The sequence below is a fragment of the Theropithecus gelada genome, chromosome 19 (assembly GCF_003255815.1).
Source record: "Theropithecus gelada isolate Dixy chromosome 19, Tgel_1.0, whole genome shotgun sequence".
NCBI lineage: Eukaryota > Metazoa > Chordata > Mammalia > Primates > Cercopithecidae > Theropithecus > Theropithecus gelada.
The window spans coordinates 45,711,047-45,725,549 of NC_037687.1; the positions used below are offsets into that span (position 1 = coordinate 45,711,047).

A 14,503-nucleotide genomic window follows, 5' to 3' on the forward strand; every position below is an offset into this window, starting at 1 on the left:
TTTTATTCATTTGCCCTATTCTATAATACATACAAAACAGTTTAAGAATTAACACCTGGCTGGGTGCAGTGGCTCACACCTGTAATCCCAGCACTTTTGGAGCCCAAGGTGGGCAGATCACTCGATGTCAGAAGTTTGAGACCAGCCTGGACAACAGGGGAAAACCCTGTCTCTACAAAAAATACAAAAAAAAAAAAAAAAGAAATCTAGCTGGGAGTGGTGGTGCACGCCTATAATCTCAGATACTTGGGAGGTTGAGGTGGGAGGATGGCTTGGGCCTGGGAGGCAGAGGTTGTAGTGAGTCGGGATCGTGCCACTACACACCAGCCTGGGTGTGAGCCAGACATTATCTCCAAAAAAAAAGAAAACACACAAAAAAAAACCAAAAACCAAAAACACCAATAATACAAATCAAAGTCAAGTTTTCTAAATAGTTCTATTTGTTGTTAGAATATATCCTACTAAGCGCGTAAAAGTCATCTGAATTATTTTTTCTTCTGTGTGATTATCAATTTAATATGTAATAGCATCTGTGGTTTCTCTGTTCATATTCATTCAGTTTTATCTATTTTTTTTTAGACGGAGTTTCGCTGTTGTGGCCCAGACTAGAGTGCAATGGCACGATCTCAGCTCATTGCAACCTCTGCCTCCTGGGTTTCAAGCGATTCTCCTACCTCAGCCTCCCGAGTAGCTGGGATTACAGGCATGCACCACCACGTCCAGCTAATTCTGTATTTTTAGTAGAGGTGCGGTTTCTCCATGTTGGCCAGGCTGGTCTCGAACTCCCTACTTCAGGTGATCTATCCGCCTTAGTCTCCCAAAGTGCTGGCATTACAGGCGTGAGCCACCGCGCCCAGCTCATTCAGTTTTAGTTTGCTTTTTTTGCCGTTCTTTTTTATTTTGTGAATAAGTAAAACATTTAAATGCTTAAGTCACACCTGTATAAAAAGTATATTCACTGGAAGGAATTTAATAATTTTAACAAAACTTGTTAGCATATTAATGAGTGTCAAGATACACCTGAAACTAAATTTGTGGTGCAGTGAAAGAGTAAACTGATAATATAATTATTTCAAAGAAATTTAAAAAGATTAGGGGCAAAAGCTTGAGATTTAAAGTTGCTTTTTTTTTTTTTTTAAAGCTGTTCTTTACCGTGGGAATAAAGGTGTACTTAAACACTAAAATGCACAGCTATAAAAACAAAACAACACTGAGCTAATCTGATTACATCCAGCTTTTGAACTCAATAGCCCTTGACCCTCCAGCCGTAAGTAAGCCTGTCATTCGCTCAGTCCTGCTATACATTCTCATTAGTTTTGTTTCAAACCCAGTGTTACAGAAACAAAACACCAAGCCCTCAATCATGCTATGCGTATCTTTATGTGTGCATGTCTTATGTATGTTTAAAATAAACGTTTTAGGCCAGGCTTGGTGGCACATGCCTGTAATCCCAGCACTTTGGGAGGCTGAAGTGGGTGGATCACTTGAGGTCAGGAGTTCGAGACCAGCTTGGCCAACATGGTGAAACCCCATCTCTACTAAAAATACAAAAAAATTAGCCGGGAGTGGTGGTGCACACCGGTAATCCCAGCTACTCAGGAGGCTGAGGCAGGAGCACTGCTTAAACCTGGGAGATGGAGGTTGCAGTTAGTGGAGATCATGCCACTGTACTCCAGCCTGGGCAACAGAGTGAGACTCTGCCTCAAAAAAAAAAAAGAAAAAAAAAATTTGATTAATTAAAATCCAGGCCAGGCACAGGGGCTCACCTGAGGTCAGGAGTTCAAGATCAGCCTGGTCAACATGGTGAAACCCCACCTCTACTGAAAATACAAAAATTAGCTAGGTGTGGTGATACATACTGTAATCCCAGCTATTTGTGAGGCTAAGGCACGAGAATTGCTTAAACCCAGGAGGCGGAGGTTATAGTGAGCCAAGATAGTGCCACTGGACTTCAGCCTGAGTGACAGAGTGAGACTTTGTCTTAAAAAAAAAAAAAAAAATCCAATTACCAATAAGATTTGGTAGATACTAGATATACCCAGGTGTAAAAAAAATGTTACCTCGTGAAAACTGACTTTTAAACACCCACTAATATCATTAAGAATATTAAATAAAGGCTTTAAGATATCATCAAAATATGTTCTGAATGCCATAAAACAAAGTTACAAAAGGAAACATCAAACAACATTTCTAAAAGTTTGTGTTGAGTTTCTATAAACTCAAAGAAAGGAAGAATACAAAAACAAACAAAAAAATAAAAGAAAAAGAAAACATACCAACACCAACAGCACCAAACTGCTGCCCAACTAAGGAACTTGGACTGAACTGACTGTATGTGGGCATCCTGCCGAAAGGCCCGTAAGAACCCATGGACTGGAATGAAGAAGTCGATGAGCCTAGTGAGGACTGAAGGAAAATCATGAGTTATCTTTCCAAGCTCTAAGCAACATGTATATAATGAAAAAAATTTCCAGATTTTTACACTTTTAAGAAAACTATTAAAACTACTAAATATAAAACAAATTACAATATGCACTTAACATTAAAATAGCCAAACGACCTTCTGATTTCAATATTTGTCTATAATGTGCCAATTATACTCAATGTAACTTACGAATACTTTTTCTACACTAAACTCCCCATTTAAGAGTTTTATAGATTGAGGAAAGAAAGTTACTTAAGTACAGTAACTTTGCTTAAAGAAAAATATGAGAAAAATCACACTTAGTAATAATGGGTTTTAGTCTGATGCTGATATAAATCTCACATGTGATTTCACTCTTATTTTCAATCATTTGAGGCCTACTATTATATTCACATGAAAGAGATGCAGAAACAAACATATCCCACATAAAACCATTTACATGTTTACTTATAGTTAATATTAAGTGGAGGAACATTTTATAAAAACTTTAACTTAAATCTAAAGCATATAAAATACATAACATATACTAATACATGTACTTCATATATTATCTTATTATAAACTGTTTCATAATATAAACATGAAGTATATTAAAGGCTACCAGGACATACATTCACTGATAGCAGGACCTTTTCATTGTGTTCACTACTAGTGTTAAGCACATGCCAGACACTCTGTAAATACTACGGAATGAACGAATAAGAAGATCAAGTAGAAGTTTGTGATGACTGGAAGAAGTTACTCAACACCATTTTCACATGCACTCTCTTAGTTTTTCTCCTTCTATAAAACTGATTACTCAAATAACTGGTTTCCTGGAGAATTATCGAAAGCCATATAAAAGAGACAGTAAGGTAACACCAGTGTTTGGTGTAGGGAGCTATCTCTATTAAGAAAGTGTCTCTTCCTTCTCCATTTAAAGAGATTTACATTTTCGGCCAGGCACGGTGGCTCACGCCTGTAATCCCAGCACTTTGGGAGGCTGAGGCGGGTGGATCACGAGGTCAGGAGATCGAGACCATCCTGGCTAACACGGTGAAACCCCATCTCTACTAAAAATATAAAAAATTAGCCGGGCATGGTGGCAGGCGCCTGTAGTCCCAGCTACTTGGGAGGCTGAAGCAGGAGAATGGCATGAACCCGGGAGGCAGAGCTTGCAGTGAGCCGAGATCGCGCCACTGCACTGCAACCTGGGCAACAGAGCAAAACTCTATCTCAAAAAAAAAGTAAATAAATAAAATAAAGAGATTTACATTTTCTCCGATTCTTTCAGGTTTCCTTTCACCAAAATAAGACTTAACAAAGGTAGGGGTAGATGATTAAAAAGTTTAAATTGGGAGATTTAAGAGTTGACCTAAATATGTTAAAATACATTTATGTTTGTGTTTTCTTATTATATAACATTGTGGGCCAGGCACAGTGGCTCATGCCTGTAATCCCAGCACTTTGGGAGGCTGAGGTGGGCGGATCACCTGAGGTCAGGAGTTTGAGACCAGGCTGGCCAACATGGTGAAACCTCATCTCTACTAAAAATACAAGAATTAGCCGGGCGTGGTGGTGCATGCCTGTAGTCCCAGCTACTCAGGAGGCTGAGGCAGAAGAATCGCTTGAACCAGGGAGGCGGAGGTTGCAGTAAGCCGAGTTCGCGCCACTGTACTCCAATGACTGTTTCAAAAAAAAAAGGAAGAAAAAAAAACCCCCAGCATTGCATATCGTAACATATGCAGAACAATGTGATTTCGCTTTTTGTTCCCCATTAAGCCTAATAATCTTACCTAAGAGTAGCTGTTATTGCCCTGGTTTGCAATATAAACCATATCTCAATAGCATGGTAGCACGGATTCTAGATTCTAAAGCAGGCTGCCTGGATCTGTTCAAATAGTGACTCTACCTGAATTTCCTCACTTGTTAAAAGTGAGAATAATTATGGTACCAACCTCAGAGGGTGTCTTATATGTACACCACTTCCACAGCGTAGCCTTCAAGGTTAGCTACTGCAATTGTTGTTGACATTAGAAAATATTTCATAACAAATTCTTCAGCTGTTTCTTATCTTAGTTCTAATTTATGATTAGAGAAAAACCTAGATGAGAACATTATCCAGTAATTTCAGGTATCCAGGTAACTTGAAAATGATAAGCTACATGAACATTCAACTGGAGAGAAAAAAGCCAAGGCTATCCCTGTGTGGAGTTTACCTGTATTCCAAGACAAATTTACCATCAGTTACCTGAACGATAGCTGGGTCTTGAGGCAAAGAACACTGTGGTTTTGGTGGCTCACAAACAGTAAGGTCTTTAATGTCACTCCCACGGAATATAATGTATTCAAAGACTTCATCTCGAGGTGGTATTGGACGATCTGTCGGTCTGTCTTCTGTACCAAAGGATCGAACTGGCAAGAAAACAAAGGATATGAGATGTGTGACTACTCATTACATTCAGGTAGTACCCCAGATTCTAAGTGTTGTATTTCAAGTACTAAGCAGTAGTTCCGAAATGTCTGAGAAAGTATTCATTAATCTATAGCTAAATAATTTTTTTTTTTTTTTTTTTTTTTTTTTTTTTGAGACGGAGTCTCGCTCTGTAGCCCAGGCTGGAGTGCAGTGGCCGGATCTCAGCTCACTGCAAGCTCCGCCTCCCGGGTTCACGCCATTCTCCGGCCTCAGCCTCCCGAGTAGCTGGGACTACAGGCGCCCGCCACCTCGCCCGGCTATTTTTTGTATTTCTTAGTAGAGACGGGGTTTCACCGTGTTAGCCAGGATGGTCTCGATCTCCTGACCTCGTGATCCGCCCATCTCGGCCTCCCAAAGTGCTGGGATTACAGGCTTGAGCCACCGCGCCCGGCCAGCTAAATAATTTTTTTAAAAGAGGAAAATAGAGTGGGTTTTGCCTGAAGTTAAATATACGCAATATAAAAGACTATCAGTATTACGAGGTTGTGCTCCTCTTATATTTTTATTTATTTGTATCTTTAGTGGTTGTAGTGAGGTGTTAAAATGTCCTTTCTTTATTTATTTATTGATGAGCCTGGGTCTCTGTATCCCAGGCTGGAGTGCAGTGGTGTGGTCACGGCTTCCTGCAGCCTCCGTTTCCCGGGCTCAGGCAATCCTTCCATCTCAACATCCCGTGTAGCTAGGACCACAGGTATGTGCCACTAAGCCCAGCTAATTTTTTTTATTTTTTAGTAGAGATGAGGTTTTGCTATTTTGCACAGGCTGGTCTTGAACTCCTGGCCTCAAGAGATCTTCCTGCTTCAGTCTCTCAAAGTGCTGGGATTACAGGCCTGTGCCATTGTGCCTGGAGCACTGTTAATTTATTTTTAATGTTCTCATTCAGCAAAATAAAAATTAGCAACCTATGTCTTTCTTGGGGAGGGATGGGGAGACAAAGATTTTTCCAGTCTACAAAATCTCGAAGTTTGGGTACTGATCTTTGGGACACAGAGAGCAATGAAGGTATTAATATTTACCTTGCTGAGCAGTAAGTCCTCTAGAAGCCAAGCCGAGTAGCTGCCAGCTATTCAGGCCCATGGGACAGCCTGAAATACCCTAGTTACCTAAAATATCTACCATATAATTAAATCTGATTATTTTAACAATGAAGATAGCATTACTCAAAGTTAAACCAGGGACCACCTGCAACACAGTAAGCTGGCTACAAATAAAGATTTCTACTGAATCTTTCTGCTGGGGACAGGGTCCAAAAATCTGCATTTTAAGCCAATTTCTGGCTAGGCACAGTGGCTCACGCCTATAATCCCAGCACTCTGGGAGGTCAAGGTGGGAGGACTGCTTGAGCCCAGGAGTTCAAGACCAGCCCTAGCAACATAGTGATGTCCTGTCTCTACAAAAAATTTAAAAAAAAATTAAAAAAATTAGCCAGGTGTGGTAGTGTACACCTGTAGTCCCAGCTATAAGGAGGCTAAGGTATGAGGGGATCTCTTGAGTCTGGGAGATTGAGGCTGCACTGAACCGTGGCTGTGCTCCTGCACTCCAGCCTAGGTGACAGAACAAGACCCTATTTCAAAATAAATAAATAAAATAACCAAATCCCAAGTTTCTTATAAATACAAAAGTTTCAGGTTCATTGTCCTGGGAGATTTCTGAAAATGTCTGCATCCATAGAGAAGTTCCAAATAGAGAATATGAAACATCATATACTATTCATTTAAAGAGTATCCTAAAGGAAGTAATAAACCCCTTAACATTTTTTTTTTTTTTTTTGAGACGGAGTCTTGCTTTGTCATCCAGGCTGGAGTGCAGTGCCACGACCTCCACTCACTGCAAGCTCCGCTTCCCGGGTTCACACCATTCTCCTGCCTCAGCCTCCTGTGTAGCTGGGACTACAGGCGCCCGCCACCACGCCCGGCTCATTTTTTTAAATGTATTTTTAGTAGACACGGGGTTTCACCGTGTTAGCCAGGATGGTCTCGATCTCCTGACCTCGTGATCCGCCCGTCTCAGCCTCCCAAAGTGCTGGGATTACAGGCGTGAGCCACCGCGCCCGGTCCTTTTATATTTTTATTTTTTGAGATGGAGTCTCACTCTATTGCCCAGGCTGGAGTGCAGTGGCGCGATCTCGGCTCACTGTAACCTCCGCCTCTTGGGTTCAAGCGACTCTCCTGCCTTAGCCTCCCGAGTAGCTGGGATTATAGGCGTGTGCCACCACACCCAGCTAATTTTTGTATTTTTTTTTTTTTAGCGGAGATGGGGTTTCACTATGTTGGTCAGACTGGTCTAGAACTCCTGACCTCAAGTGATCCACCGTGCCTGGCCCCCTTAACATTTTTAATGCATATGCTTTTTTTTTTTTTTTTTTTTTGCAGAACTGATGCAGCGCTAGATTAAGGATGAATGTCAGGCTGGATGCAGTGGCTCATGCCTGTAATTCCAGCACTTTGGGAGGCCGAGGTGGGCAGATCACTTGAGGTCAGGAGTTTGACACCAGCCTCAACAAAATGGTGAAACCCTGTCTCTACTAAAAAATACAAAAAATAATTAGCTGGGCATCTTGGTGTGCACCTGTAGTCCTAGCTGCTCAGGAGGCTGAGGTGAGAGGATTGGCAGAACTCAAGAGGCAGAAATTGCAGTGAGCTGAGCCGAGATGGTGCCCCTGCACTCCAGCCTGGGTGACAGAGCAACAATCTGACTTAAAATAAATAAATAATTAAAAAAGAATATTATTTCAGTGTAAATAATGTCCTACACTCTTATTCTAAAAGTTCTTTCTAGTACTTATGAGACTTCCAGGAAAGATAGTGGCACAGGTAGTTTGGCAGAAGATCCTTCCCTAAAACTAAAGGAAAAAAACAAAAAGGAAGTTAAAATATCCCTAAAATCACGAAAAGTTCTCAAACTCATACCATGAAATTTTATTAAATAGTACAATTAAGGTACAGAATGAGTTAGTTGAAACTGAAAGACCAAGCCCAGAATCCATATGTAAGTATCCCTTGCCCTCTCCTCCCCTGAGAGAAATTTTGACTAGCATCTTCAACTTGCTAAGATGGGGACAGGGACACAGGTGTGATGAGGAAAAAAATGTGGAACGCCCTACCTGAAACTCCCCTTCTCTGGTGGCCAAACAGTACTTTAGCAGGCAGGAGGATTTTATATTTTTACCTTTATCCAAAAGGAACGGTAAGGAGGAGAAAGGACTAATTACAAATAAATCAATCTCACCCCTAACCTCAGTACCATCACAGCGAATAAAGTCTCACGCTTCCAAAGTAGCAGATGAGATCATCCTGAAGCAGAGGGGGCAAGAGTCAAAGGCCCTTCTTCTACAAAACTAGAGAAGCTCTATTAAGCTTCCTAAGGCCTAATAGAGCTTAGCCAGGTGAATTCAGAGTGAAGTAAAAGAGAATCTGCATTTCACGTTTTCGCAAGCAGCAGATACTGAAAGGACCGACTAAGGAAAAAAAGAGTAGAAACATCAGGGAATCAAGACAAATTTTACAGGAAAGATGGAAAGAAGGGAAGAAAAGAGGGAAAGGAGGGAGGCAATGATGGAAGGAAAGAAAAAGGTACATCAAAATAAAGAAAAAAGGCAGGAAAGAAGAGAAGAATCAAAGAGGACACGGTCTTCATTTGCTTATTCTGTTTTTTTCCACTACCAGCGGTTTGCCCTGACAGAGAGGACACAGTCTTCAAAAGGTGGATGAAATACATTCAGTATTAGTATATATCACAGAAAATAGAAGAAATTTTCTGAAAGGACTGCTTCGACATTCACAAGAAAAACAGATAGCATAGACTCTTATGATCAAAACAACATTGAAAGGGTAGCATGCAGAATTAAGGAAAGAAAATTATACAAGATAAATAAAACAGCATAACTAATAAATGCATCAACAGTCAATGCAGTTAAAACCAAATTACTAGAAGACAATAATTTTGAGAAAACGTAAACGAGATGTCATGAAAAAGTAGTACAGCAATAAAAAGGTTAGAGAAAAGATGATAGTTATGAAGATGCAACAGTTAACTACTGCCCCTGAGACAGACAAAAGAATAAGAGAAAATAAAATTAAAGTTATAACAGAATAGAAATGTCTTGACATGAAGGTCTAAATTTCATTAAAAGTTTTCACTGTATTTCCAGGAAAAAAAAAAAAAAAACACATCAGACCACTACAAGCCACAGAGACTTACGTTATGGTATATCAAAATAAAGAATGCAAAAAAAGTGGCATCCAAAGATATGAAATGGACAATAAATTCATTTAAACAAAGATGTGTACATGACAATTTACTATGGTTCTAGAATAGAAATAGTTCTGGAAAAGACTAGAAAGTTACAAAGTGTAACAAACTAAGAACAGTACATCACAACATTTTAACAAAAATTGGGAGATTAAAATGAATGGAGAAAAAGGAAAACTGAACAGACAGTAGTAGTATCTAAACTTACACTTTCATCTCTCATCATGTCAAGTAGGAGTCACTTGACACTTTTTTTTTTTTTTGGTTAGTTGATACTAAGCGAAGGCTTTAAAATTTTTTATTTGAAAGAATTTGTTAAATACTACTATGGGTCTTGGAAATAACCCATAGTAGAATTTAAAACTAAGAGCATACTTTCCAAAATATGGTATGAAGAAAAACTCTATCATATGGCAAATGAAGCAAACTGAAAAAGCATGAAAACAGAAATCACAGAATAAGAATGATTTGCACACACCAAGAGTTTGAGAAACATGCTCTAATGATGGAGGCTGGCTTAATAAGATTTGGGGTTTTCAGTGCAATCAAGTTCTTGTAGTATTGTGAAGAACAAATTCCACAAGACAGATTAGAAGGGCACATATGGCTAGAAGATACTGTTACAGAACAAATGAGAAGTCTGGAAGGTTAAAACTTGAGCATTAAGAGTAGAGAGGAAGGAGGCATGACAAGCATAGAAAAGGTAAAGAACTACCAACTATTCTACTACAACACATACGTTAGCTCATATGCAATCAGTAAATAAGGGAATTATGTCAGTACATTCAGAAATCACATTGGTTCATTTCCAGTTTTCCCTAAAATGTTATTTAGTTTTTGCATTTGCAGGTAACAACAGTTAAATACACCTAGCCATGCGTAGTGCCATCACTTCTGGTTACCTTTACTGTTTTTAAAGGGAAAGTTATAAATTTACCGAATTATTTGTTTAAAAATTTTAACTTATCTTTAAGCACACTAGTATGTTTTATTAGGTTTACATTAGTGCTTAAATTACAAAGATGCACAGATTTCAAATGGTCTGCTCCTAATCCTAGTTTTCCCATAAACCCCATTCTTCTTAGTGCAGGAAGGCATACCTCAGATTACAGCACAAATGCCTTTGCCTGGCTGGCAAAATCTGAATTATGTTCTAATTATTATTATTTTTTTCATTCATAACACGTAGTACTTTGAGAAAGAACATTTTTCCTCTATTATTCATTTTGGGATTCTACAGCAACTACACATTCCAATGTAAATACCCACAGGTAATGTGACTAGAGCTTTAAGCTGAACATAGGTGCTGTATGTCATTGCATTTCATCCCGTTTCTTTCAAATACTTACTGGGCACCACCTGTCCCAGGTCCTATGCTAGATGCTAGGGAAACCAGTTCCTATTCTCAAGGAGCTCAATCTATTTGCTTACTTGGATGTGATGTCACTGAATTGGATTTGAAGGTCCACTAAACACTCAATACCACTTGCAATGCCTCTAATAAGTACTACTATTGGTTTCTCAACATCCTAATCTCTGAAGCTAACACAGCATTAGGCTTCAGATTAAGCCATAATACTACTATTAAGTCAAAATGTAGCTGAATAGATACTGATCTGATTCTGGGATATTTGGGGGATTATCATGAATTAATGAAAATAATAATTCAGCAGGCTTAGAATATTTAAGTAATATTAGGCAGGCATGATATTTATGTCCTCACTCTCAGGGAACTTATAGTCTGGCAAGTGTGCTAAGCACTACACTGGAAAGAAAGCACACAATATAGTTTGCTAGGGCTGCCAAAACAAAGTACCAGAGATTATATTATGTCCACACAGAAACTTGTATACAAATGTTTATATCAGCATTATTCATAACAGCCAAATGGTAGAAACAACCCAAATACCCATCAACAAATGAAAAGACAAATTACGTTCTCTATGTATCTTATATGTATGTTATATATATTTTAAAATACATGTAATGAAATATTATTCAGCCATAAAAAACCCACAATGCTGATACTTGTTACATCAAGAGTGAAGCGTGAAAGCATTGTGCTGAGTAAAAGAAGCTAGATACAAAACGTCACACAGTGTATGATTCCTTTTACATAATATACCCTAAATAGGAAAAGCCATGAAGACAGAAAGCAGGTTAGTGGTTAACAGGGTATGGGGGAAATAAGGAGGGATTACTTAATGCCTAGAGATATTTTATTTTAGTAGGATTATGAAAAGTTTTGAAACCAAGGAGAGGTGGTAGTTGCACAACACTGTGACTACACTAAGTGCCACTGAATTGTACACTTTATAATGGTTAATTGCATGTTATGTGAATTTCAACTTCAAACATACATGAGCACGCACACCTACAAATACAGCCTACAAGAGAATACAGAAAATGACAAAAGTAGTTGGGGAGAATGGGGAAACTAGGGGCGGTTGTCCTCTACATTTTAAACTTCATCATGTTGCTACATTGCTTTAATAATGTTTTCTTTCTTTTTTCTTTTATTGAGACAGAGTCCCTTCTCTGTCATCCAGTCCAGGCTGGAGTGCAGTGGTGCCATCTCGGCTCACTGAAACTTTTACCTCCCAGGCTCAAGCTATCCTCCCACCTCAGTCTCTTGAGTAGCTAGGACTACAGGCACACACACTACACCTGGCTAATTTTTAAATTTTTTGTAGAGATGGGGTTTCGCCATGTTGCCCAGATTGGTCTCCAATTCCTGGGCTCAGGCGATCTATCCACCACACCCTCCCAAAGTGCTTGGATTACAGATGTGGGCCATGATGCCTAGCTAATAATTTTATCAGTCTCAAGAAAAGAATCAATTTTCTATTTCTAGCTCGAAATAACACCAAAGATTTTTTTTTAATAGAAATGCATTCCATGCATCAAACAAACAAATAAACAAACAAACAAAAACAGGGTCAAATTATTTGGCAAAATCACTCATCTAATCCAGTCTCCAGATTTAGACAAGCTCAACATCATCCTAATGTCAAACTGGTTGTTAGTGTATACAATACTTGTATATACAATCATAGTACAAGGCCAGAGAAATGAGTTGTAGTGACAAACTTCCCAATACCATACCTCCATTATAAAACACCAAAAATGTTCTAACTTTAAGCATGATAAACATTACATACTTAAAATACATACTTAAGTAAAGCTAGTACCCCCCAAATGACACTATTAACATTTTCCAGGCCGGGTATGGTGGCTCGCATCTGTAGTCTCAGCACTTTGGGAGTGAAGTTGGCAGATCACCTGAGGCTGGGAGTTCGAGACCAGCCCAGCCAACATGGCGAAACCTGTCTCTAAAAAAAAAAAAAAAAAAAAAAAATTAGCCGGTTGTGGTGGCACACACCTGTAATCCCAGCTACTCGGGAGGCTGAGACATGAGAATCGCTTGAACCCAGGAAGTGGAGGTTGCAATGAGTTGAGGTCACATCACTGCAGTACAGCCCAAGCAACAGAGTAAGCCTGTCTCAAAAGAAAAAAAAAAAAAATTCCCAAAGACTGAACTTTTATTTTACTTTATTTTATTTGAGACAGAGTCTTGATCTGTTGCCCAGGCTGGAGTGCAGTGGCGCGATCTCGGCTCACTGCAACCTCCGCTTCCTGGGTTCAAGCGATTTTCCTGCCTCAGCCTCCCAAGTAGCTGGAACTACAGGTGCGCACCACCATGCCCGGGCTAATTTTGTATTTTTTTCTTTTTTTTATTAGAGACTGGGTTTCACCATGTTGGCCAGGATGGTCTCGATCTCCTGACCTCGTGATCCGTCTGCCTCGGCCTCCCAAAGAGTTGGGATTACAGGTGTGAGCCACTGCACCCGGCCTGAACTTTTTTTTGACATGAACTAAAAATTGTAAATTAGGCTCTAATGTTAACTGAAAATAAAAAGAAACAAGTCTGTTGAATACCAAAATTTGAGAGCAACAAGTGAAACACTGAATTATCCAAAAGATGCTTACAAAGTAAGTTAAGAAACTAAGACCAAGTTCAAATGAAAACTTAGAAAGATTTATGATGTAGTAAAGTTAAAACTCTTCAGTCAAGTATCAGCTGCAAGATCTGGTCCCAACATACTCAAATTTAAAAATTCCAACCAAGCTCATTGTTCTCAGTTCACAGATCAGGTTTTCTGTCCTCTATTTTTCTCTCTCCTCACATCTACAGTATCCTAAATTTCAACTTGAAGATTCCAGGTATCAGTCAGGGTTTTACAGAGAAACAGAATAAATCAGATGTGCATATATAAACACAGAAAGAGACTTAAGGAATTGGCCCAGGGGATTAAAGAGGCCTGGTAAATCCAAAATCTGCAGAGCAGGCTGGCAGAACTCCTTGCTCAGAGGTCAGTCTTTGTTCTATTAAAGGCCTTCTACTGATTGGATGAGGCCCACCCACAAGTGGAGGCTACTCACAATCTACCAATTTAAATGTTAATCTCATATAAAAAATACTTTCACAGAAACATCAAGAATATTTGATCAAATATCTAGGCACTGTGGCCCAGTCAAGTTGGCACATAAAATTAGCCATCACCCAACTCTACCCGGGCAGAAGTAATCTGTTCTTCCTTTGAAAACCACACAGCATTCTATCATTCTGTCTAGACTACCTTTCTAGAATTTAAAGATCTTCAGGAGAAAGACCTGTATCTAGATCATCTTTGCAACTCCCACAGAATCTAACACAGTGCTCTACATACAGCTGACACTTGAGTATTTCTTGAATAAATCACACAGTAGAAAAAGCTATTAAGTAAGCTACTTCCAAAAATACTTAACAGTGTTTAATATCAAGGGAAGTGAATTAAGTTATAAAAGAAACTAACTTAGGATAAAATGAAAGAACGGTTGTTTAGAGTAAATAACAACTGACATTGACAGAATGGGAAAGTGGGAAAAACAAACCCAACTTCAGCATATTTAAAAAACAGTCTACATGCAAAAGTAGCAAACCAGGAAACAAAAAAGTTACAGTTACTATTTTTCTTCTCCTTCTGACATTTATACATAAGTACTGCTCTTGTCCTTTTGGTGCCATACACAAACTCTTGCTGAAACTATCTGAGATATAGGAACTATCTGAGATCTCTTGGAATAAGGTATTATACATGGATTTAATACAACAAGGTTTAATTACTTAAATACTAAAAAGCACCATCTCTTCTATAACACAGTACTCTTTCCCAGGCCCTAAAGGTAAGAATGGTAGAAAGCTGACTCTGGGTCTTTTACTTAAGAGCAGAGCTTTATAAAAATAAGATTCGACAGTTCAGCTCTTGGAACCACATCACAGCCTGCTTCCACAAACTCTCACTTTCCACACGTCTGCACTCCTTCTCTGG

At 39.1% G+C, this 14,503-nt stretch overlaps 1 protein-coding gene across 3 annotated transcripts in view; it reads right to left on the reverse strand.

Annotated features, from left to right (window-relative positions):
* The window catches only part of LSM14A (LSM14A, mRNA processing body assembly factor), a 62,914-nt gene that overhangs the window by 31,200 nt on the left and 17,211 nt on the right, over window positions 1-14,503 (reverse strand). For all 3 annotated transcript variants that reach the window (XM_025367093.1, XM_025367091.1, XM_025367092.1), the window contains exons 2-3: window positions 4,656-4,819; window positions 2,277-2,406 (exon numbers count right to left, since the gene is read on the reverse strand). In XM_025367093.1, coding sequence (XP_025222878.1) covers window positions 2,277-2,406; window positions 4,656-4,819 — 294 coding nt within the window. The remainder of the gene's footprint in view (window positions 1-2,276; window positions 2,407-4,655; window positions 4,820-14,503) is intronic.